This window comes from Oncorhynchus keta, chromosome 4 (genome assembly GCF_023373465.1).
Source record: "Oncorhynchus keta strain PuntledgeMale-10-30-2019 chromosome 4, Oket_V2, whole genome shotgun sequence".
Classification (NCBI taxonomy): Eukaryota; Metazoa; Chordata; class Actinopteri; order Salmoniformes; family Salmonidae; genus Oncorhynchus; species Oncorhynchus keta.
Window position 1 is genome coordinate 31,708,613 of NC_068424.1, and position 23,084 is coordinate 31,731,696.

At 42.0% G+C, this 23,084-nt stretch overlaps 1 protein-coding gene across 8 annotated transcripts in view; it reads left to right on the top strand.

Annotated features, from left to right (window-relative positions):
• The window catches only part of cacnb2a (calcium channel, voltage-dependent, beta 2a), a 122,967-nt gene that overhangs the window by 30,082 nt on the left and 69,801 nt on the right, over nt 1-23,084 (top strand). The window contains exon 1 of one of the 8 annotated variants that reach the window (XM_052505938.1): nt 17,292-17,598. The exons of the other annotated variants lie outside the window; for them this stretch is intronic. Coding sequence (XP_052361898.1) covers nt 17,566-17,598 — 33 coding nt within the window. The 5' untranslated portion in view covers nt 17,292-17,565. Of the gene's footprint in view, nt 1-17,291; nt 17,599-23,084 lie in introns of those variants that run through there. 8 annotated transcript variants of the gene reach the window in all.

The window sequence follows — 23,084 nt, forward strand, 5'->3', positions numbered from 1 at the left end:
CTTGCCTGTTACGCGAATGCAGTAAGAAGCCAAGGTAAGTTGATAGCTAGCATTAAACTTGTCTTTTAAAAAACATCAATCACTCAATCATAATACTAGTTAACTACACATGGTTGATGATATTACTAGTTTATCTAGCGTGTCCTGCGTTTTATATAATCGATGCGGTGCGCATTCGCGAAAAAGGACTGCAGTTTGTTCCAAAGTCTACCTAACCATAAACATCCATGCCTTTCTTAAAATTAATACACAAGTATATATTTTTAAACCTGCATATTTAGTTAATATTGCCTGCTAACATTAATTTATTTTAATTAGGGAAAATGTGTCACTTCTCTTGCAACAGAGTCAGGGTATATGCAGCAGTTTGGGCCGCCTGGCTCGTTGCGAACTGTGTGAAGACTATTTCTTCCTTACAAAGACAGCCAACTTTGCCAAACGGGGGATGATTTACCAGTAGGCGCGTAAACATTCATTCAAACAGCACTGTTGTACGTTTTGCCAGCAGCTCTTCGCTGTGCTTCAAGCATTGCGCTGTTTATGACTTCAAGCCTATCAACTCCCGAGATGAGGCTGGTGTAACTGATGTGAAATGGCTAGCTAGTTAGGTGCGCGCTAATAGCGTTTCAAACGTCACTCGCTCTGAGACTTGGAGTAGTTGTTCCCCTTGCTCTGCATGGGTAAAGCTGCTTCGAGGGTGGCTGTTGTCGATGTGTTCCTGGTTCGAGCCCAGGTTGGAGCGAGGAGAGGGACGGAAGCTATACTGTTACACTGGCAATACGAAAGTGCCTATAAGAACATCCAATAGTCAAAGGTATATGAAATACAAATCATATAGCGAGAAATAGTCCTATAATTCCTATAATAACTACAACCTAAAACTTCTTACCTGGGAATATTGAAGACTATATTGAAGAATATTGAAGAGAATATGTTAAAAGGAACCACCAGCTTTCATATGGTCTCATGTTCTGAGCAAGGAACTTAAACATTAACTTTCTTAAAAGTGCACATATTACACTTTTACTTTCTTCTCCAACACTTTGTTTTTGCGTTATTTAAACCAAATTGAACATGTTTTATTATTTATTTGAGGCTAAATTGATTTTATTGAAGTATTATATTAAGTTAAAATAAGTGTTCATTCAGTATTGTTGTAATTGTCATTATTACAAATACATTTAAAAAATTGTCCGATTAATTGGCATTGGCTTTTTTTGGTCCTCCAATAATCGGTATCGATATCGGCGTTGAAAAATCATAATCGGTCGACCTCTAATTCCTATGCTTGTTATTGAATGGTGCCCATTCACTGTAGTGATTGTCCTCAGAGTATGCATGTGTGCTTGCACGGTATTTGTAGGTTTGTACAATTGTTATCTGAATGTGCATTTACAAAACTATGTATGTCAGGCCTATTATGTTTGTGTGTGGGGGAGTGTGTTTCATTTCTGACTCTGGGCCAGTGCAGATGGATCAGGGGAGATTAGAGAGAGAGAAAGAGAGAGAGAGAGAGAGTGGTTTTGCTCAGATGAAATCAGCTAGATGGGGAGGGGCTTAGTCTGGTGCCCAGTTACCCACGAGCATCTCTGTTCTCCTCAGACTCTTCACCTATTTCTCTCTCCCAGTGTCTGTCTGTCTGTCTGTCTGTCTGTCTGTCTGTCTGTCTGTCTGTCTGTCTGTCTGTCTGTCTCTCTCTCTCTCTCTCTCTCTCTCTCTCTCTCTCTCTCTCTCTCTCTCTCTCTCTCTCTCTCTCTCTCTCTCTCTCTCAATGCTTCTTTCTACCACCATACAGAGAGGAGAGAGAGAGGAGAGAGAGAGACAGACAGACAGACAGACGGACAGACAGACATTCATCAGACAGATTAGTAAATAACAGACAGACAGACAGACAGACAGACAGACAGACAGACAGACACTGGGAGAGAGAAATAGGTGAAGAGTCTGAGGAGAACAGAGATGACCAGCTGTATAGCACCAGACTAAGCCCCTCCCCATCTAGCTGATTTCATCTGAGCAAAACCATTATGTTAGTTCACTCTCTCTTTTCTCTCTCGATCTCTCTCTCTCTCTCTCTCTCTCTCTCTCTCTCTCTCTTCTCTCTCTCAATGCTTCTTTCTACCACCATCTCAACTCAAAAACTTCAATCTCACTCATTCATCTTTTCAATTATGTAAATAATTATTACCTCAATTAATTGTAACTGGGTGAAATGATATGGAGAGGTTAGATGTAGGGAACCTGAGGCTAGACCAGCTGTATAGCATCTGATTTATGCTTTAAGACATGCAGTCTTGTTTTGTGGTACATCATTATGTTAGTTCACACTCTTGTGTGTGCTTTTCGCAGGTTGACATTTATTGAGAAGAGGCTCGATCTGGTGGCAGAACTGAGCAAATACCGTTAGACGTGCCAGCTGCAAAGTCAAAATTGGCTATATTGTAAAATTTTATGAAAACAAAAATGTGCTTTTTGGTGTTAATTTAAGGTTAGGTACCTGTTTCTATAAATGAGGAGATGGGAGAGGCAGGACTTCCAGCGCGATCTGCGTCAGAAATAGAAAGGACTTCTATTTTAGCCCTTGGCAACGCAGATGCTCGTTGACACACGCGAGCAGTGTGGGTGCAATAATTGAATAATATAGATTCCTCAGATTTATTTTGCAACGCTCACGCACCCCGAAGCGAGCAGTGTAGTTAGGTTATTAGGGTTAGCAGTGCGGTTAAGGTTAGTGTTAGGTTTAAGTTAGGATTAGGTTCAGATTTTATGACTTTGTGGCTGTGCCAGCTCGTGACCACTCTTGCAGAGCTGCCTCCAGAACACGATTCATGACGTAAATCTTACCTGCTGTGCTTTTCCCCTCTGAAACATATTGTGAGTGTTTGCATAAACATTGGTGTGTTTTCCTCCAGAGGGAGGAAACCTATATGGTGTGTAAATGCTGCTTTCTGCATTCTATCCTCGTGCTGCACCTGAATGATATGGAACAGTGCTGTAACATTTGAATCTAGTATTGGGTGGAGTCTGATCAAGTTGGCAGTGGAATCCCTAGGCCATAGACGACAGTAGTCAACCTGGACAAATCTACAATAGAATCAGGTACAATCTTCAATAGTTGAATCATCATCAAATCCGCCATCGAGCCAGATACTCCAGGTGAGCATTCACAGATAAAACAACAGCAAATGAACAAGCCATCAATTATGGCTGCACCCTTTCACTGACTGACCTGACCAGCAAACCCTTACTAACGCTAGACTGCGTTATTACCTCATGACAAAAGTTATTTCGGACCGGTTACCCTGACCTTCATGGACAGACCTGATGCAGTACACAATGAAATGGTGAGTTAAAGGATCTCTATGTGATGCAATCGGAATAATAGTTACAATACAGATGCTGTGATGTGATGGTACCCAACACTGATGGCCAGCCACATCAATAGCACTAACGAGGGCCAGGGAGGCCAGGCGGGGCCATGGATAGGGCTCCAGATGGTAGTGTCGGTCTGTCGATTAGCGTCTAGCACGATTTAGCTAGAACTTGCTAAGGAAAGACAAACTAGCTGTTTGCAGATGTAAGTACCACAAACTAATAGTGTGACTATATACCACTTTGTGGATTGATATTATTCAGAAGCATTAAGAAGTGGAAAGGTCATCGTTGTCTTCAACATGGTTGCATGTCCTGCGTTGACCATGCAGACTGAACGCAACGTGTCTCGTGATCGCGGAACCACAAATGCGCTCCTTGAGTGACGCGGCGGGGCTAGTTGAGAGAGAGAGCAGAGAGGGATGACTCAAGTAGCGGGTGTATACTATACAGATGGACGGAACGCAAGGCTTAACACGTTTAACAAACCAAATATTCAAATACCGCTATAGAAGGTCAAGTAAAACCCAAACCGGACCGTGCAACAACACCGGTATATCGTAAAATATGGTATACCGCCGAGCCCTAGATGGGATACATCTGTGTGATGAAGGAGTGAGATGTGTGCGTGTGGTGAGAGTGTAAGATGTGTGTGTGAAGACTGTGAGAGATGTGTGTGTAAAGACTGTGAGAGATGTGTCTGTAAGAGATGCGAGACGTGTGTGTGTGTGTGTGTGTGCAGTAAGGGAGCACAGGCCGGCCTGTCAGCCTGAGGTCCAGCCCAGGCGACAGATGTCACACTATCAAATTAAAGCCTAATTCCCAGGGAGCTGAAGAAAAACCCTGGAGCGAACCATGACACCGATGATGTCTATCACGGCTGCCTAGCTCCATGTGTGTGTTTGTGTGTGTTTGTGTGTATGGGTATGCTCACGCACACTGCACAGAGGCACCGGTCCCGTGGTGTGTGTGTGTGTGTGTGTGTGTGTGTGTGTGTGTGTGTGTGTGTGTGTGTGTGTGTGTGTGTGTGTGTGTGTGTGTGTGTGTGTGTGTGTGTGTGTGTGTGTGTGTGTGTGTGTGTATCTGCCCCAGAGATCCTCAGATGGGCTCAGTCAACAACAAGCGTGTAATTTCCAGTTGAAGACTTTCCTGAGAACAGACCTTGCCGGGGCTGACAACAATCTCCTTTCCTTTCCTGGCTATGGAAGCTAACTGGCCAGACAGCAGAGCATCCTTAGTTTTGGGATTGGTCGATCGGTTTAATGGAGAGCGACTTGTCAGTAGAGCTTAACTTTTTTTTAGCGTTTAATTCCATTTTGACTGAGGGTAAATAGGTTGGGTAATTTTTTATATAAGGCGTCAGCTGCTTGTACCCCTGGGTCATGGTACTCTGAACAAATCCATGGGATTTCCATAATTCATCGCTGTCGCGTTGGAGCAGAGAGGTAGCGACACAGGTGTCTCGGGCAGTCTGGGACGGCGAGCATGTTGAAGAAGCCAAAGGTAAAATATCAACAGCTATTCAGAATGGTGGACCCCTGTCTTTGTGTTTAGTGAGATGGTTTATTTCTGGCTTAGAGAAGTCATAGTTTTGTCTTTTGTCCTGTTTACTTTGTAGGCTGCAGACTTCTTTGTTTCATGTGTTTGTTTCAGTACCTAGCTTTTGTGTAGTTTGGCCTGGGTGTATGCAGGTGTGTCTATGTGGCTAGAACATGTATGTGAACTCTGTAACTTCTATATGAAGAAGACAGACTCAGATGACAGGCAGTTACTATAGCTATAGTTCTTCCTCATGCTGGAGTGTCTCTCATCCTACAACTGGGTTGTATTCATTAGGGCATGCAATGGAAAACATTTTAAAATGTTTTGCAACAGAAGACAGAAATGTGCATTTCTTATTGGACAAATCCATGTAGTCCCTTCCTGTTTTAGTCCATATTCCTCCGGTTTGGTGCCTTATAAATTAGACCCATGTATGAATGAGACCTCTCTTTGGCTGAAAGATCTGTAGGCTATTTCCGTAACATCACCAGTGGACTTGGTGTTTCCACAAATGTTCATATAGGCCTCTATTATAGTTGTCATTGTTTTATGCAAAATGTATCAGAAACAAAATACTGACAACCAGCGTTTGTCCGCCAAGAAGAAGGATGGCGATAGTTTCTTTCTCGGTCAATCCTGGATTGGTGCAAGACGCTTTAAACCTCCATTCCGCGAAGCAATCATTACAAAGTGAGAAGGAGATCAAATAGACATGGAGCCATTGCACTCGTGGGTTGTTGCTCTTCTACAGAGGCTAGAGTTTGACACATCATATGACTGCCCTGTATCATATTCTGTGTCCTCTATTTCAGAGTTGGTTGATGCTCAGACACTTTGCCTATGGTACCCTTAAAACGGACTTTTAAAGACTCTTATTTGTGTGCGTGCGTGTGTGTGTGTGTGCATGGGTGTGTGTTTGTGTGTGTATTTGTGTGTCTACTGCCTGTGAATTTCACGTCATAGCAGCATAACAGAGACATTCCTTCCACTCATCCAGCTAATTAATGAGGACAGTGCCATGGTACCCTGCCCTCAAACCACTAGGGGGATAGGAGTCTGTCTGTCTGTCTGTCTGTCTGTCTGTCTGTCTGTCTGTCTGTCTGTCTGTCTGTCTGTCTGTCTGTCAGTCCGCCTGCCTGCCTGCCTGCCTGCCTGTCTGCCTACCTGCCTGCCTACCTGCATGCCCGCCCGCCTGGCTGCCTGCCTGCCTGCCTGTGGGCGATTCCATGGCAGTGTAAGCGTAACATATTTTTTGTATCTCAAATTGTTCTAGCCAAATCTCACATAGAAAGTTAATTGGGATGTTTGATATGCTTTTTACATTTGTATCACAAATGATTTTGGAGAAAATCATGACCTAAGTAGCCATATTAGGTCCTTTTTAGACGACACATTCCTTTTGTAACACCCTATGATCTGTGAACCGTACATGGTACGGACAGCATCGCGGTGCCATTAAACTCGTTGCAGTGCGGAAGGACTATGTTTAGATTCTGAATGAAAACAATTCACATTCATTTATTCGAGAAAGTACCCTTTTTGATTGTGCTTATATTTAGACTGGAACTTTTGGATAAATTACCTATTTTATAAATAGAAACGGACATTATTAGGTCATTAACCAATCACAGCCCTCCTTTACATTCAGCAAATTACTAGCGGAGGACGTTCGCTTTCAATCTAATTTCCCATTCCCTGTGTTGGTGGTGTTCATCAAATGTATAATAACTTCAAAAGTAGCAGAGAGCCCATCTTGGACATGTGATGTACTTGTAAAGTATATTATTCCAAAGAATATGTCTTCAAATAAGCTAAATCAAAATGGGTACTTTTGAGATGTTCATTTTAATATGTTTCATCGTGAATAAATGAACGTGAAAACATTTCTTTCAGAATCTACACATAGTCCTTATTTGTAATTGCTAAAATATACTTAAGTATCAAAAGTAAAAGTATAAATCATTTCAAATTCCTTAATGGAGGCCAACCAGATGGCACCAAATACTTTTTAATTTTTAATTTATTTACAGCTAGACACACACCAACATTCAGACATCATTTACAAATGAAGCATGTGTGTTTAGTGAGCCCGCCAGATCAGAGGCAGTAGGGATAACCAGGGAAGAATGTATGGAGTAAAAAGTACATTTTCTTTAGGAATGTGGTGAAGTAAAATTTGTCAAAAATACAAATAGTTAAGTACAGATATCCCAAAAAACGACTTAAGTAGTACTTTAAAGTATTTGCACTTAAGTACCACTGCGAAGATGTTGTCTGTATCATGTACGGTTTACAGATCATAGGGTCTTACATGAGGTATGTATAGGTCAAAACGTTTCCGACCTATACATGCCTCATGCCTCAAAACAAATAGCCACTTTCATCATGATTTTTTATTTGTATTATTTGTTATACAAATGTCAAAAGCATGTCGAACATCCTTCCTCCCAATTAAGTTTCTATGTGAGAATTGCCCAAACAATCTGAGGAACCAAAAATATTTTATGCTTATGATGGCGTGGAATCACCCGTCTGTCTGCCTGCCCGTCTGTATTTCTGTCCATCTGTCAATTCCCTCCATTGCAGTGTGTGTGTACATGTGCATGCGTGTCTGGCATGCATGCGTACGTGCGGCTTACGTTTAATATAATAATAATAATATATGCCATTTAGCTGACGCTTTTATCCAAAGCGACTTACAGTCATGTGTGCATACATTCTACGTATGGGTGGTCCCGGGAATCGAACCCACTACCCTGGCGTTACAAGCGCCATGCTCTACCAACTGAGCCACAGAAGGACCACAGGCACGTTTGTTGGCGTGCCTGTCTGTGCCTGACTATATCGGGACAGCAGTCCTAGCTAATTTACCCGGCCGAAGAGTTTTTCATAGGCGTCCATGTGGGACAGCCAATGTGTTCAGTAAGCGTAAAGTGGCTCAGTGTTCACTTTAGCACATAGACACTTCTACACTGGTGCAGTGATTTGCATAGCTGTCTGTTGTCTGGGCTAGTATGTGCTAATCTGTTCTTGTGGTGGTAGCCTAGTCTCTATTCACAAAGTATTGGGGCACTCTCTTATCTGTGCTCATGATTCTGATTCCCCTTGGGATGCTGGACAAGCCTGCAATAGAACCAAAGCCTCCAAGAAGCAAACATCTGGTTTTGAGGGTAAGCTTTCCTTTCTGATTTTCATAATGAACGTAGGTATTGAACTCTGCATGGCTTTTCTGGTTGGGCTCAATTGCGTATTTCAATTCAGTAAATCCGGGAAGTACACTGACATTCCAATTCCATTGAAAAGCATTGAGGAGAATTGGACCCAACCTTGTTTCTGGGTAGACGACACATTCAGGAGAATACACGTGATTTTCTCATAGTGTGTCTGGCGTACCTCACTGTGAGTGTATGAGTTCAAATGTTCTCACAGAGGTGGGCTCTCTGTGTGGCTCTCTGTGTGGCTCTCCTCCCCTTCCATGTGTTTGTACAAGAGGTAACTCGAAGTAGAGATACAGACAAAGATCTTTTTCACTAGGCCTAATGAAGGGAATACAGATTTGATTAGACAGCACTTGCTGAATGCACAGTGCATCAATAAACAGAAGTGATTAGGAAAATGTTACGTGGAATGTAAATGTAACGTGAAATCATAAACTCCCCCCTCCTAGTATTTTGTAAGATTTGACAGATGAGGAGAGGAGGGTTGGCACATGTATGTGTGCTATTTGTTACCAGGTTTATTTAGCGCTTATGCTCAGCACAGCTCTTTAGTGCAGTGCAGTGCAGTGAGCAGCTGGGTCTCTCTCTCCATTTTCCATATCGCTCTTCCTATCTCTTAACCTTCTCCCTCCCTCCCTCCCTCCCTCCCTCCTCTCTTTCTCACACACTTCCGCCTCTATATTTCTGTAATTAGAGCTAATCAGTCCTGGGGCGCCAGGGCAGTGCCCATGTAACTAAGGTAACCCCTCTCAGATGCTGCTCTGCTCTGCCCCGGGGGGGTGGTTCATTAGGACTCACTGTACTCCAGTCAGAGGATAATGAGCATATGCTCTTTGGGTGCAGCATTACATTGCTTTACTCAGAGAAACAATCATAGCTTTTTCGGTTTCACCGGCATAGCACATAAGGGGGTTCTAAAAACCCAAGAAAAGCCCATTGGGCGTATATTACCAGAATGCTAACAAAATGAGCACAAACGCACAAATAGCGAAATCACATAGACGCTGTAAGCTAAATGCTAACGAGCGAAAAACAAACAAGCTAATTGCAAAGACAGGCAAATCCAGCTCATAAAGTTATGTAAGCATAGCTAGTAGCTACTATTTTCTGGGAGTGTGGACATTTACAAGCGAAAGTGAATGAGAGAAATTGTGCAGGAAGAATGTATGGAGTAAATGAACAAAGTTGTACTGCATGCTTTCTGAAGGAAGAGCAACATGTGTACATGGAGCAGATGAAAAGAAGAATGGAGAAAATAACGCTAGTAGGAAGCACAGGGGGGGGGGGGAATGGCAGCCGTACAGAAAACTCAACCAGACCTCTATGACTTCTGGCAGAAAGCCATTGTAAGATATATGTTGGCAAACATATGCACACAAGTGTTACTTCATCACCTCAGGTGCGCCACACGACAGACACTCACTGATAGATATAGAACTTATCTCCTAAGATATTGCACAAGTTGACGGCAGGTAATAACTTTACGTAGCTACAAATATTTAAAATGTATTGAAAAATGACAAATAGTTTTGACGGTATTTGAGAGTACTGAAAAAACATCCTGGGTTTTTTTCAAAATACCCCGGTGTACGGTATATACCGTATACCGGCCATGCCTACTGGGAAGTGTGTAGTAGTCACTGTACTTGTACGTAAAACATCCTCAACAGATTTGACCATTTCACTAGGGATGCACGATATATCGGTAAGTATATCGGAATCGGCCGATATTAGCTAAAAATGCCCGATGTCTAGCTTAACGGCGATGTCAAAGCTGACATGCACACATATACAATGTAGGTAGATGATGTAATGACGCCACAAGAAACATAGAGCTACACGTGCACCACAGCATTCCTAACCTAGCCCACAATGTCTGCTGTGTGGATCGAGCAGTCAACAGGTCGAGCAGTAAAGAACATTTCAGCGAGGCAACTCAAAGGCGAAATCCATTTCATTTCCCTTGACAATCAACCGTTCTCTGCCGTGGATGATGTTGGCTTTCGCCGACTGGTCGAGCACCTCGAGCCCCGGTACACACTATCACACTATTTTTCAGATGTTACTCTACCGGAGTTACACAGTATCGTTTAAACACACACCACTTGCTATGGGCGTCACTGCTATTAGCTTCACGACTGACATTTGGACCAGCGATGTCAGACTCATGAGCATGCAGAGCCTGACAGCACAGTGGGTCGACAAGGATTTCGTACTGAGGAAAGCCGTATTGCATGCTCAAAAACTAAATGGAAACTAAATGGAATCTATACACACACGCAGCATATTGGAGTTGGTGTAATGGCTAGAGGAAGAAACCCTGCCTTTTTACTTGCATTCATTAACTATTTTAAGTGTGTATTGTTAAAAAAAGAAAATATTTTTATGGATTCTTATTCTTTTATAATGAGTGTCAAATGAAGTCGCTCATTGACATTATACAGTCACTCTCATACCGCTGCTGCCATTTCAATGGCATTTGAGAACATGTTTGAAACTTGTAAACATGAACACACTCCTAGCTCCATTCGAACAACTGACTTGAGAAATAAGCTCATCAACTGAGTCTGCAGCAGACGTGATACCCTCTGTCATGGTATTGAAACTCCTGCTCAAAAGAAATGCCGACACAGACTGTCGGGTTAACTTGGAAAAGTACTTTATGATTGAGTGTAGGTGGGCCCTGCCTGTGAACAAGTGATTCGGTGGCATTCTCTCTGAGCCTCTTTACTGTGTCGCCACTATGCTTGATGCTAGGTACATGGGCCGCTACGTCGATGCAGATAAGAAACAGGGTTTATTTCAAATGTTAGACACAGATGGACAAGATGAAACGGACACAGTGTCAGTGCGCACCGAGTAAGAGAGGCCACGGGCAGGCAGCTGAAACTTCACTGCTTGACATGTCTGATGAAATCCTGGTTGAGAATGAAACAACTGAACAAGTAAGAGAAAGAAATAGGTTTTGATTATGTTTTACTGGTAATGGGGACATGCGTAAATGCCAACAATATAACATTTTGGTCAGTGTGTGTGTCTGTGTGTGTGTGTGTGTGTGTGTGTGTTTCAACCATTTGACTGTGCTAGAATGCTTAAAAGGCTGCTAAAATGTTTAAATATCGGGTATCGGCCAAAAATGTAATATCGCTGCATCCCTACATTTCACTATTGTTTTTATTCAGCCCTTCAAGTATTTGACTGATCAAAAGTTATATGTTGTTTTTTTGTCCTAGGAATTCAGAGAATTGGACAATTGAAAGTGTTTGTGGGTTTTTTTCTCCTAGGAATTCAAATTGATTACACTGAGTGTAATCTTGGAGCATTTCATTTGTCTAATAGGATTGTTGGCAAGAGAAAACCCCCTAGGAAGAAGTGCTACAGATTGGAGAAAGCTCTTTAATAATCTAATCGTGGCTTATTCTAGCCCATTAGTGTTACACCAGTGTTCTTGTTGACTTTACAAAAACGTCCACTCTCATTTAATGGGATTTTACAGATTAACAATGGAAGAAGTGAACATACTGTAAGAAATACAGTCATACTGTAGTTTGTTCATTATGATTTATTATATTGTTCCACAAAGGAATGTGCAATTGATCAATTAGGCTGCGTTTACATAGGCAGCTCAATTCAGATTGTTGACCTAATTATTTGCAAAAGTGCTGATATGATTTATTAAAAGACCAATTAGTGGAAAAAGATCAGAATTAGGCTGCCTGTGTAAACACAGCCTTCGAGCTCTTTGGGCCTGTTTGGGTGGTTGAATAGGATCGATTTGATGTTTGCTCAGTGCCCGTATTCACAAATCGTCTCTGAGTCTGATCTAGGATCAATTTAGCCTTTTAGAACATAGTGAATGAGATTACACAGACTGGGGACCTGATCCTAGATCATCACTCATACTCTGAGACGCTTTATGGATATGGTCCCTACATCAAATCAAATCAAATGTATTTATATAGCCCTTCGTACATCAGCTGATATCTCAAATTGCTGTACAGAAACCCAGCCTAAAACCCCAAACAGCAAGCAATGCAGGTGTAGAAGCACGGTGGCTAGAAAGGCCAAAACCTAGGAAGAAACCTAGAGAGGAACCAGGCTATGTGGGGTGGCCAGTCCTCTTCTGGCTGTGCCGGGTGGAGATTATAACAGCAATTGCGGTTCGTTGCTCCAGAGCCTTTCCGTTCACCTTCCCACTCCTGGGCCAGACTACACTCAATCATATGACCCACTGAAGGGATGAGTCTTCAGTAAAGACTTAAAGGTTGAGACCGAGTTTGCGTCTCTTACATGGGTAGGCAGACCGCTCCATAAAAATGGAGCTCTATAGGAGAAAGCCCTGCCTCCAGCTGTTTGCTTCGAAATTCTAGGGACAATTAGGAGGCCTGCGTCTTGTGACCGTAGCGTACGTGTAGGTCTGTACGGTAGGACCAAATCAGAGAGATAGGTAGGAGCATTTGGGATATTGAGTCGATATGTGAACTGAGTTTAAGGGGATAGTAGAAAAATGCCTTTCATGATTTATACAGTAGGTCATATTGATTACCAGAGTCTCTTCCAGGGGTGAGGCACTGTTTCCGGGCAGGTTATGTTGGGAGGGAATGGAAGCTGAGTGGTTTGAAAACCATGGTTATTTTTATTTGTTTCATTTTTTATAGTTTTGAACCTTTTTTGTGAATGTAATGAACTTAGAATGCCACAGGGCACGTCCACTTGTTCACATTCTTATTTTAGCCAATGAGAGAATGTGGGTTTTCCATCTCCCACAACTACCAGTCAGTCACCGCCTACTCTCTCAGGCTTTGTCCCAAATGGCACCCTATCCCCTATACCAGGGTTCCCCAACTGTCAGTCCGCGCTGCGGGTGGTTTGATTTGGCCCCAAGTTTTCTGAGCAAAAAATTTATAACTATATATTTGTTCATTGTTTGAAATAAAAGACTGGGAAAAACACCAGGACATCTGCTCCAAGTGATCTTTGTTTAAGAAATCAGTTCCCAAGTATTGCCATGCATAATAGAAATACACATTATTATGTTTTAGTCGAACATATATTTTTTGACTTTTTTCGGTCAATTTGCAGTCTACAAATTATTTGTAATTATGTTCCGGCCCCCGACAATACGCTTAAGAAAAAAAACGGCCCGTGGCTGAATCTAGTTGATGATCCCTGCCCGATACCCTATTGCCCTGGTAAAAATGTGTCCACTATATAGGGAATAGGGTGCCATTTGGGACGCAGCCTCAGTATTGATGCTGATGTAACCGGGACAAGTCTTCATTTTAGATTTGCTTTAGGGATGATGACAACGTTATGCCAGTTTGTTCATGAGAGGTCATATTTTGTAAATATGGCAGAACAAGAGGACAATTGATCTGATATCCGTCGCACGCACGCACACACGCACGCACACACTCACACACACACTCACACACACACTCACACACACACAGACACACACAAAGTGCACCATTGCTCCTAGTTAGATGATCACAGAGATCACACTCACATCCTCCTCATTAAAACCCAAGAATGAACTAATAAACCATCAGTACACTGGCTATCAATGAACAGCATCTTCCATACCTTCTGTGCTTCTACGCCTGCATCGCTTGCTATTTGGGGTTTTAGGCTGGGTTTCTGTACAGCACTTTGAGATATCAGCTGATGTAACCAGGGCTTTATAAATTCATTTGATTTGATCTGATAATGAGGATAGAAAATGGACAGAAGTTTTTCTCCGTCACATGAAAGGCTCTCTAAAATGGATAAATCAACATATCCCCAAGCAACTGGGAGAGAGTGTGAGCACTCAGCTTTGTACAACAGCGAACCAATCAGTTGGTAAAGTGGCGCGGCGACACGAGTCCACCAAGCCATGGCTTCTCCCAGAAGAAAAGACAAGGTGCAACTTGGAGATGCAAACAAAAGTAATGAGCAGTTAAAGACTTTCCAGGAAAACATGCTCTCAATGCACACCAAAACAAACTAACTGCTACAGTCTGTTACTATTACAAAAGTAGATTCCCTCGAAAAGAAATCCGAGGCTATCGTGTAAGACACACAAACAGGGCGTGCGCATGAACAAACCAATAACCAAATCAGCCATTTGAAAACAAAGTTGCAAAAATTTCAAAGATGAATTGAGAATATTGTCCAAAACGGAAGATGAGGAAAAGGGAGACCTTTCCGGCTATGCGATATCAGAGGAACCTGACATGGATATATCACCAGAAGATCTGTAACGATGCCATAGGATCAGCTTGAAACAGAATAATGCTAAATACCCAGGCTTGGTCATCTTCAGACTGTGGAACTATCAGACCAAAATAAACATTCTGAGAGCACAGTGGGAAAGGAGATCAAAATCCAGGGCCGGTCCATTCGATTCATCCAGGACCCGTCTGCTAAGCTGAGAGAGAGACGCAAGGAATACATTCTGATCAGACAGTCATTGGAGGAAAAGGGGATGAAGTCTCAGCTCCGCTTCCCGGCAGTGCTGTGGGGATGGAAGGGGGAAAAATAATGGAATTCACAGACGCCGATGAAGGCTTAATCAAGCTACAAGAAACCTTCCCAGTGGAAGGAGGAGAGCCCCCTACTATGAGAAGAGGGCAAAGTAGGAAAAACAATGAGCACATTAGGCTTAGGCAGTTGTATTCTTCATACTATTAAATAATGCCAGGAATTCTAAGCGAATCTTGTTTGCTAAATGAACTAGTGTAGCCCACGGCCATTCGGCATAGCCAGATCAGGACCTAACATAAGGACAACTCAGAGTATGCTATTCTGTTCTTCTGAAATAGATGACATTTTCTTCATATCATGCTTCTTTAGAACTGTCTAAAATAAGAAATGTATTTATTCTGAAGGTGTAGGCTATATCACATGGATTTATTATACTTTTTATTATGTAAATGTTCCAAAGATCTGCATCAGTGGCTTGGAGGCTATGTGTGGAAGCCACGAGATGCTAAATGTGTTTATGTAAATTAACGTTCAATTACTGTGAGACTGACAGTTATTTGCTTGACAATCACCAGCTGTCTAAATTTTGTGACAGACACAGCCCTATCTGTGACCAGGCGAAAAAAACTTTCCATGCCAAACCTTTATATCATGACCACTAACCGCTGCACACAGCCTTCATTGTTGTCACGTCATAGTCAACATACTGTATATACTAGAACTAATGCGTTAGTCAACCCGCTATAATCATGCAGAACAGTGTACAGTCAGCAGCAAGCAGTTTAGCAGTTACACCAGTGGGCCCCGGTGGCAATGCATTTATAAAACCAAAAGCTTACCTTGAATTGGAAGCGTTCCAGTGTTGGATAGCCATAGCCAGCTAGCTAACATAGCATCCCTCGCTGTTTAAGCCGGGTGTTTGAGTCGGCTTAACTAGATAGCTGCATTCGATGCTAGCTAAGTAAGTGAAAGTGAAAAGAAATATTCTACGAAATATAGCTAGCTCTCTCTTGCTTTTCCTTAATTTTGTAAAAAATGTATTTGTTCAAATCTGTTCAACTATTGTCTTTCTCTCTCTGATTCAACTACTCATCACATGTTTTGCACTGCAGTGCTAGCTGGCTGTAGCTTACACTTTCAGTACTAGATTAATTCTCTGACCCTTTGATTGGGTGGACAACATGTCAGTTTATGCTGCAAGAGCTTTGATAGGTTGGAGGATGTCCTCCGGAAGTTGTCATAATTACTGTGTAAGTCTATGGAATGGGGTGAGACCCATGAGCCTCTCAGGTTTTATATTTGTTTTGTTATACCAGATATATAACCTTGTTACCAGGCGTGTTCTGTAGAGTAGGGGTTTAGGTGGTGGTCGTGGATCACTGTCCCGACGAGGCAATAGTCTCTAACACTGCCCAACACACGCTCTGGATTATAATCTTTGGAAAGGGGTTAGAGCAGAGCAAACATAGTCACATAATCTAGTAGGATTTACCCACCAAACACGTGGTTCTCTCAATGTCTCTCAAACATCTGGGGTGTATTCACTAGGAACCAAACAGAACCAAACAGGGTTACCTACCTTAATATGTCCATTAGAAAAACTTGTTTTCGTTGCAAAACATTTTGCAACTGTTTGATAGGGTTTGGACTAACGATTACACCACTGGGCAATGCCAGGTGGCTGAGGAGGAATAGGCCTGCTTATCCCACTTCTGACACCATGATGCGTTAAAGTTGTATGGATGAGAGAGTGAGACGTGAGTCAAGTGAACATATATATTGGCAACAACACTTGAACTTGACCAATCCAGAATTGACACGTACATTTGCTTCTAGTTTAAAGGAGAAGGTCTTTCTGTGACCCTGTAGTGTAGCCTAACTCATATGGACTCTATTTGTGGCGGTGGCTCCAGCCTTTTGCCCCGCTTCACACACAGTGACACAGCGGGGGGTCGGTGTTCTCACGCTTTAACACATTATTTCACGTTTAACCTTTCTGCGCTGAGATGATATTATCACAATTTCAAAGACACAGAAGCACACATTGCACCGAACGCACTCAGGGGGCCTCTGATGTGTAATTATGAAGAGATGGTTTCCCTAAAGCATCTTGAGGCTAAATTCACCATTAGAACCATAAGATGCTTTTGGGAAACGGGGCCATGGTCGTTTGAAGTTAGATGACTTCTATCACAGTAACCACTACAGTCACCCAGCGGACCCCAATAAACTGAATGAAGAATGTTCAAAGTACGTGTATCCGTTTTTGTGGCCTATTGGGCATTGATCAAGCCTCTGTACGTAATCTGCATATGGCATATTTTCAAGATAGTAAAGATAATTATTTCCTGAACTTTGGTTTTTAGGAACATGTGTTGGGCTTCTAATGTACAGTAAGTCTGAGTCTTTACCCTTCCTCTCCTCAAAGTGTAACCTCTTCAAGGCATAGCCGAACACATGTAAACTCTCAGGATCACACACTCACACAGAAATGAGAAGCTGCTGCAGCTGCTTTTGGTGGATTCTGGAATTTTCAGGCCTGCCCTGTTGGCCAGAGTTCTTACTTCCTAACTGGCTATGTGTGTTTGTTCAGGCTATGTATGTGTGTGTGGGAGGGGTTTGGGGGGTCTTGTTTTTGGGGGCTGGAGAACGGTCGCAGCTCACTGAAGGAGTGTTTTCCCAGCGTGGGAAAGAAGAGGCTCGTCTCTCTTTCAGCCGGTATAGGACAGGACTGGGCCATACAAGGGCTGAAACTCCCAATGCCAAACTCCAAACTTCAAACTTTTTGTGGGTTACTTTGCTGCAGTTAATGTAGTTTCGGTGTGTTTTACTGAAAGGAGCCAAGGAGTGCAGTAGTAGTAGGAGTTCTCTGTGCTGGGACTGGGAGGAGATGGGCAGTAGCTGAGGAATATTTCTCCCGGAACCGGGCAGAGCAGGGGCGACAGCAGAGCCGGGTAGGGCAGATATGTATCTTTCGGGCAGTGAGGAGTCTGACTTGGTGAGTAGACACAACATCACAAACACATACTTTTAACATACTTAGCCTACACATTCTGAGGCTATCTGTCTGTATGCTGCACAGATTCAGCAGTTGTTATCTCATTCTCTCTTGTTCTTTCTTTACTCTCCACTTTGAACAATGGAGAAGAGTTCTGGAATCTTGAAGAATTTTGTTTTTACACCAAATTCCAAAGGGCATAATCTTGGGCTTCCTATTTTGTCTCCTTAGAACTTTTCCTGGAAGTCAGTGTGTTGCTCGAGAGTGTCGCGGCTCTGGCTCTTATGTAGCCTGCCTACAGGGGTAATTTTAGGGGTAGCGGATTATTTGGGCATCTTGTCTGAATTTGCGACTCGAGGTTACTAGCCTGAAGTGGAAAGCTGCGACAGTTGTTAACGGCTCATGTGACGTTAGGAAAATAAACACCTGGGACATGAGAAATGCCTGGTCCTCTGGTTACAGAGACTGTTTAGTTAGTGAACACATAGCATTTACAAGGCCCACTTTCTTTAGCCATGGCTATTCAGAACTCTGTTTTTTCTCTCTGCCTTTGCTTATCTGCCTCTTTCCGACTGTAAAGATCTTTGTATCATATTACTTCTGACTCAAGGCTATTTATTTGATGGAGGCTATGAAAGCAACATAATTTGATTTAAAACATGAACTGACCATTTCAAGGTGTACTACATAGTTTTCTGTGCATTTTTTTAATACTCTAGTTAATCTAGTTACCTCTTTCTTTGAACCCCTTAAAGGGATACTTCGGGATTTCCCGATTTTGGGTAATATTCTACTTACCCAGAGTCAGACAAACTCATGGATACCAGTTTTATGTCTCTGCATGCAGTTTGAAGGAAGTTGAAGGTAGCATATCGTTAGCTTAGCGCAATTGCTGAAAGCCAATGGGCAGGTACGAGCCAGCTCCTGTCAAAAGCAGGGAAGTAGACATTTTATCTACTCTAAAACTGAGTGACTAGCACTTTGTACTCTAAGTATTCTTTACAAGTAGATATTAAATCAAAATATTTTGATTTATAGTTGTTTTTAAACCATTCCTTTTTTATTTTTTCCCCCACCAAACTATGCATTTCAGTCAACCGCTGTGACGTTGGGCACATTGGATGCAAGAATAGGTTGTGCGGTAGTGTAAACACAGCTGGCCAGCTGAGACAGCAGGACAGTGGCAGTTTTGCACGAGTTCGCTAGATATCAAGTAAGCAAACTGTGAGAAGAGTACAACAACAGACTGTCATTGCAAAATTAAAATCACTGTAGTTATCATAAAACTACCACTACAATCGCAGTACAGTTATCACAAAACTACCACTAACCGGTCCCGAACATCATCATAAAGGGAATAAATGTGAATTAAACAAATACCCAGTGCAACAATGCTGTAAAGTTAAGAGGAGATATGCACCTTTAAATGTATTTGTCACGGATATAAAGCGCTCCGCACGTCATCCTTTGTCAACAGCATAGAACAAAAAGGCAGGAAAGCGACAGCAGCAAAATCCTTTATGGCAATACTTGAAGATGTTAAATGAGAAGGTTGTGAAATGCTAACTTTGCGAGGTGTAATTGAGCTACAGTGCAGGTGCAATGCTGAAAGGGAGGCACCGCGAGACCCAACCCGTTGCTGGCAGCAGTTGCCCTAATGGCATATCTATAACCGGACTACAAGATGTCGAAAAACCTTGATGGCCTGAATGAAGAAATTGTTCAATGTAAGTTGTCCTACAAAGTGCACACGCTCTCAAATACCATACGCGGTGCAAAAGATTGTTGGACTTCTATGAATGCGCTGTCTCAGGAGCCATTAACTGATTTGAAGGATGTCTGGTGGGGTTTCTACTAGATAAAATGTATGGAAATGTAGGGTTAACTAGTGACGACCATCTGGTAGGTAGCCAGGTCTTGGGTAGATTGAACTGCATTACACCTTAGAGGTCATATGCAGGACCAGGAATTCATGTCATTTTCATTAACCTCTTGGTCCTACCTGGCACGCAGGCGTCCCATCTAGAGCTCTGGAAATGCAAATGCGCTACGCTAAATGCTAATAGTATTAGTTAAAACTCAAACGTTCATTAAAATACACATGCAGGGTATTGAATTAAAGCTACACTCGTTGTGAATCCAGGCAACAAGTCAGATTTTTAAAATGCTTTTCGGCGAAAGCATGAGAAGCTATTATCTGATAGCATGTAACACCCCAAAAGACCCGCAGGGGAGACGTAAACAAAATAAGTAGCATAGTCGACGCTACACAAACCGCACAAATAAAATATAAAACATTCATTACCTTTGACCATCTTCTTTGTTGGCACTCCTAGATGTCCCATAATCACTATTGGGTCTTTTTTCGATTAAATCGGTCCATATATAGCCTAGATATCGATCTATGAAGACTGTGTGATAAACGGAAAAAATAGCGTTTCATAACGTAACGTCATTTTTAAAATTCAAAAAGTTGACGATAAACTTTCACAAAACACTTGAAATACTTTTGTAATGCAACTTTAGGTATTAGTACACGTTAATAAGCAATAAAATTCATCAGGAGGCGATGTCAATTCTATAGGTGTCTGTTTCGAAAAAATGTCTTGGAGAGAGCTCGACCAAAACATCCGGTCGGAGACCGGAGGGAATCGATTCCCTTGATTCAGTTAGACCAAGAATCAATTGCGAATGAAATGACAAGACTCTAGACAACGTGTGGAAGCTGTAGGCACTGCAACCTCGGCCTCATTTAATTCGATTCACTTTGAACAATTCCTTGAAGTCGCGGATGGATATTTATTTCCATTTTCAGTGATCAGATATTCCTGCACTTTTCGATGAAACGCACGTTCTGTTATAGTCACAGCCGTGATTTAACCAGTTTTATAAACGTCTGAGTGTTTTCTATCCACACATACTAATCATATGCATATACTATATTCTTGGCCTGAGTAGCAGGGCGCTGAAATGTTGCGCGATTTTTAACAGAATGTTCGAAAAAGTAGAGGGTCGACTTAACAGGTTAAATGGCAGTTTAAACATTTAAGAACATTTGTCACATCCCTAATGCAAGCGTGTGTATGCGTGTGTATGTGTGTGTGTGTGTGTGTGTGTGTGTGTGTGTGTGTGTGTGTGTGTGTGTGTGTGTGTGTGTGTGTGTGTGTGTGTGTGTGTGTGTGTGTGTGTGTGTGTGTGTGTGTGCGTGCGCGCGCGCGCGTGCGTACGTGCGTGCGTGTGTGTGCGCGCGCGCGCGTGTGTGTTAAATGGTGTTTGATGTAGAGGTCAACCGATTATGATTTTTCAACACCGATACCGATTATTGGAGGACCCCCCAAAAAAGCCGATACCGATTAATCAACCGATTAAAAAAAATGTATTTGTAATAATGACAATTACAACAATACTGAATGAACACTTATTTTAACTTAATATAATACATCAATAAAATCTATTTAGCCTCAAGTAAATAAGGAAACATGTTCAATTTGGTATAAATAATGCAAAAACAAAGTGTTGGAGAAGAAATTAAAAGTGCAATATGTGCTATGTAAGAAAGCAAACGTTTCAGTTCCTTGCTCAGAACATGAGAACATATGAAAGCTGGTGGTTCCTTTTAACATGAGTCTTCAATATTCCCAGGTAAGAAGTTTTAGGTTGTAGTTATTATAGGAATTATAGGACTATTTCCCTCTATACCATTTGTATTTCATTAACCTTTGACTATTGGATGTTCTTATAGGCACTTTAGTATTGAGTATTGCCAGTGTAACAGTATAGCTTCCATCCCTCTCCTCGCTCCACCCTCGAAGCAGCGTTATTCATGCAGAGCAAGGGGAACAACTACTAGAAGGCTCAGAGCGAGTGACGTTTGAAACGCTATTAGCGCACGCTAACTAGCTAGCCATTTCACTTAGGTTACACCAGCATCATCTCGGGAGTTGATAGGCTTGAAGTCATAAACAGCGCAATGCTTTTGACGCACAACGAAGAGTTGCCGGCACAACGTACGAAAATGCTGTTTGAATGAATGTTTACGCGCCTGCTTCTGCCTACCACTGCTCAGTCAGATACTTAGATACTTGTATGCTCAGTCAGATTATATGCAACGCAAGACACGCTAGATAATATCTAGTAATATCATCAACCTCGTGTAGTTAACTAGTGATTATGATTTATTCTTTTTTATAAGATAAGTTTAATGCTAGCTATCAACTTACCTTGGCTTACTGCATTTGTGTAACAAGCAGTCTCCTTGTGGAGTGCAACAAGAGAGAGGCAGGTCGTTATTGCGTTGGACTAGTTAACTGTAAGTTTGCAAGATTGGATCCCCCGAGCTGACAAGGTGAAAATCTGTCGTTCTGCCCCTGAACGAGGCAGTAAACCCACTGTTCCTAGTCCGTCATTGAAAATAAGAATGTGTTCTTAACAGACTTGCCTAGTTAAATAAAGGTCTAAAAAAATAGATAATAATAATAATATATTTTTTTACATCGGGAAATCGGCGCCCAAACATACCGATTTTAGATTGTTATGAAAACTTGAAATTGGCCCTAATTAATCGGCCATTCTGATTAATCGGTCGACCTGTAGTTTGATGTGTGTGACTGAGTAGACAGTGCCCTCTGTGTGTTATTGACAGTCAGAATGAGATGATTGTCATGAGCTATCCTCACTCCAATAACCCATCCTACTTCAAACAGTAGCCTCACACATGTGCATTCTAAATGGCACCCTATTCCCTATTTGGTGCACTACTTTTTACACCTAATTAACTCTGTCCATGTGAAAGGTTGGCCTTAAAGAGGAACTGAAAATGTTTTAACTACTTTGCCGATATGAAACAAACAGACAATCAGAATATCAGTCAAAAGTAGGTTCTATTTTACTCAAAATTCCATGGAATCCGACCAAAACAATGGAAATGCCATGGAAACGCATGGGGGGAAAGATCCTGAATCTCCTCATTGCCCCCAGCAAAATGATCCTATATTTAGGCTGTTGTTTATATGTGTATTTCACACCATGTTGAGGTGAAAATCTGTGTATAATGCGTGTATGGATGTCAACCTCAATACATGTTCATGTCATCGTCACCAATCAACTTTGAATACCACCACCGATTCCGGTATGCAAGCTATGCTATCAGCTTATACGAATGGGAGTCATCGTTTAGCAGTTACTTCTTCTAAACCTGAAAAGGGACATCTTCTAGATGTTTTGCATCTAAAACTGGCAAATATATCCAAAAAGGGGCTTTATTCCGCATTTAAAACAACTGGGAACTAGGAAATCTGAAATCTACGACTTCGTATTCAATGTGTTTAAGAACACTGGGAACTCTGTAAAAACTAGCTCCGACTGTGATTTTTTGGGGGAATGGTCATCCTACTCGGCATTCTAAGTCAGAAATTCGGGCATGTTTCTTGAGGTCCGGCTTTCCAACCTGAAGATCACTGATGTCATAAAACATGTTTTAGTCCCTG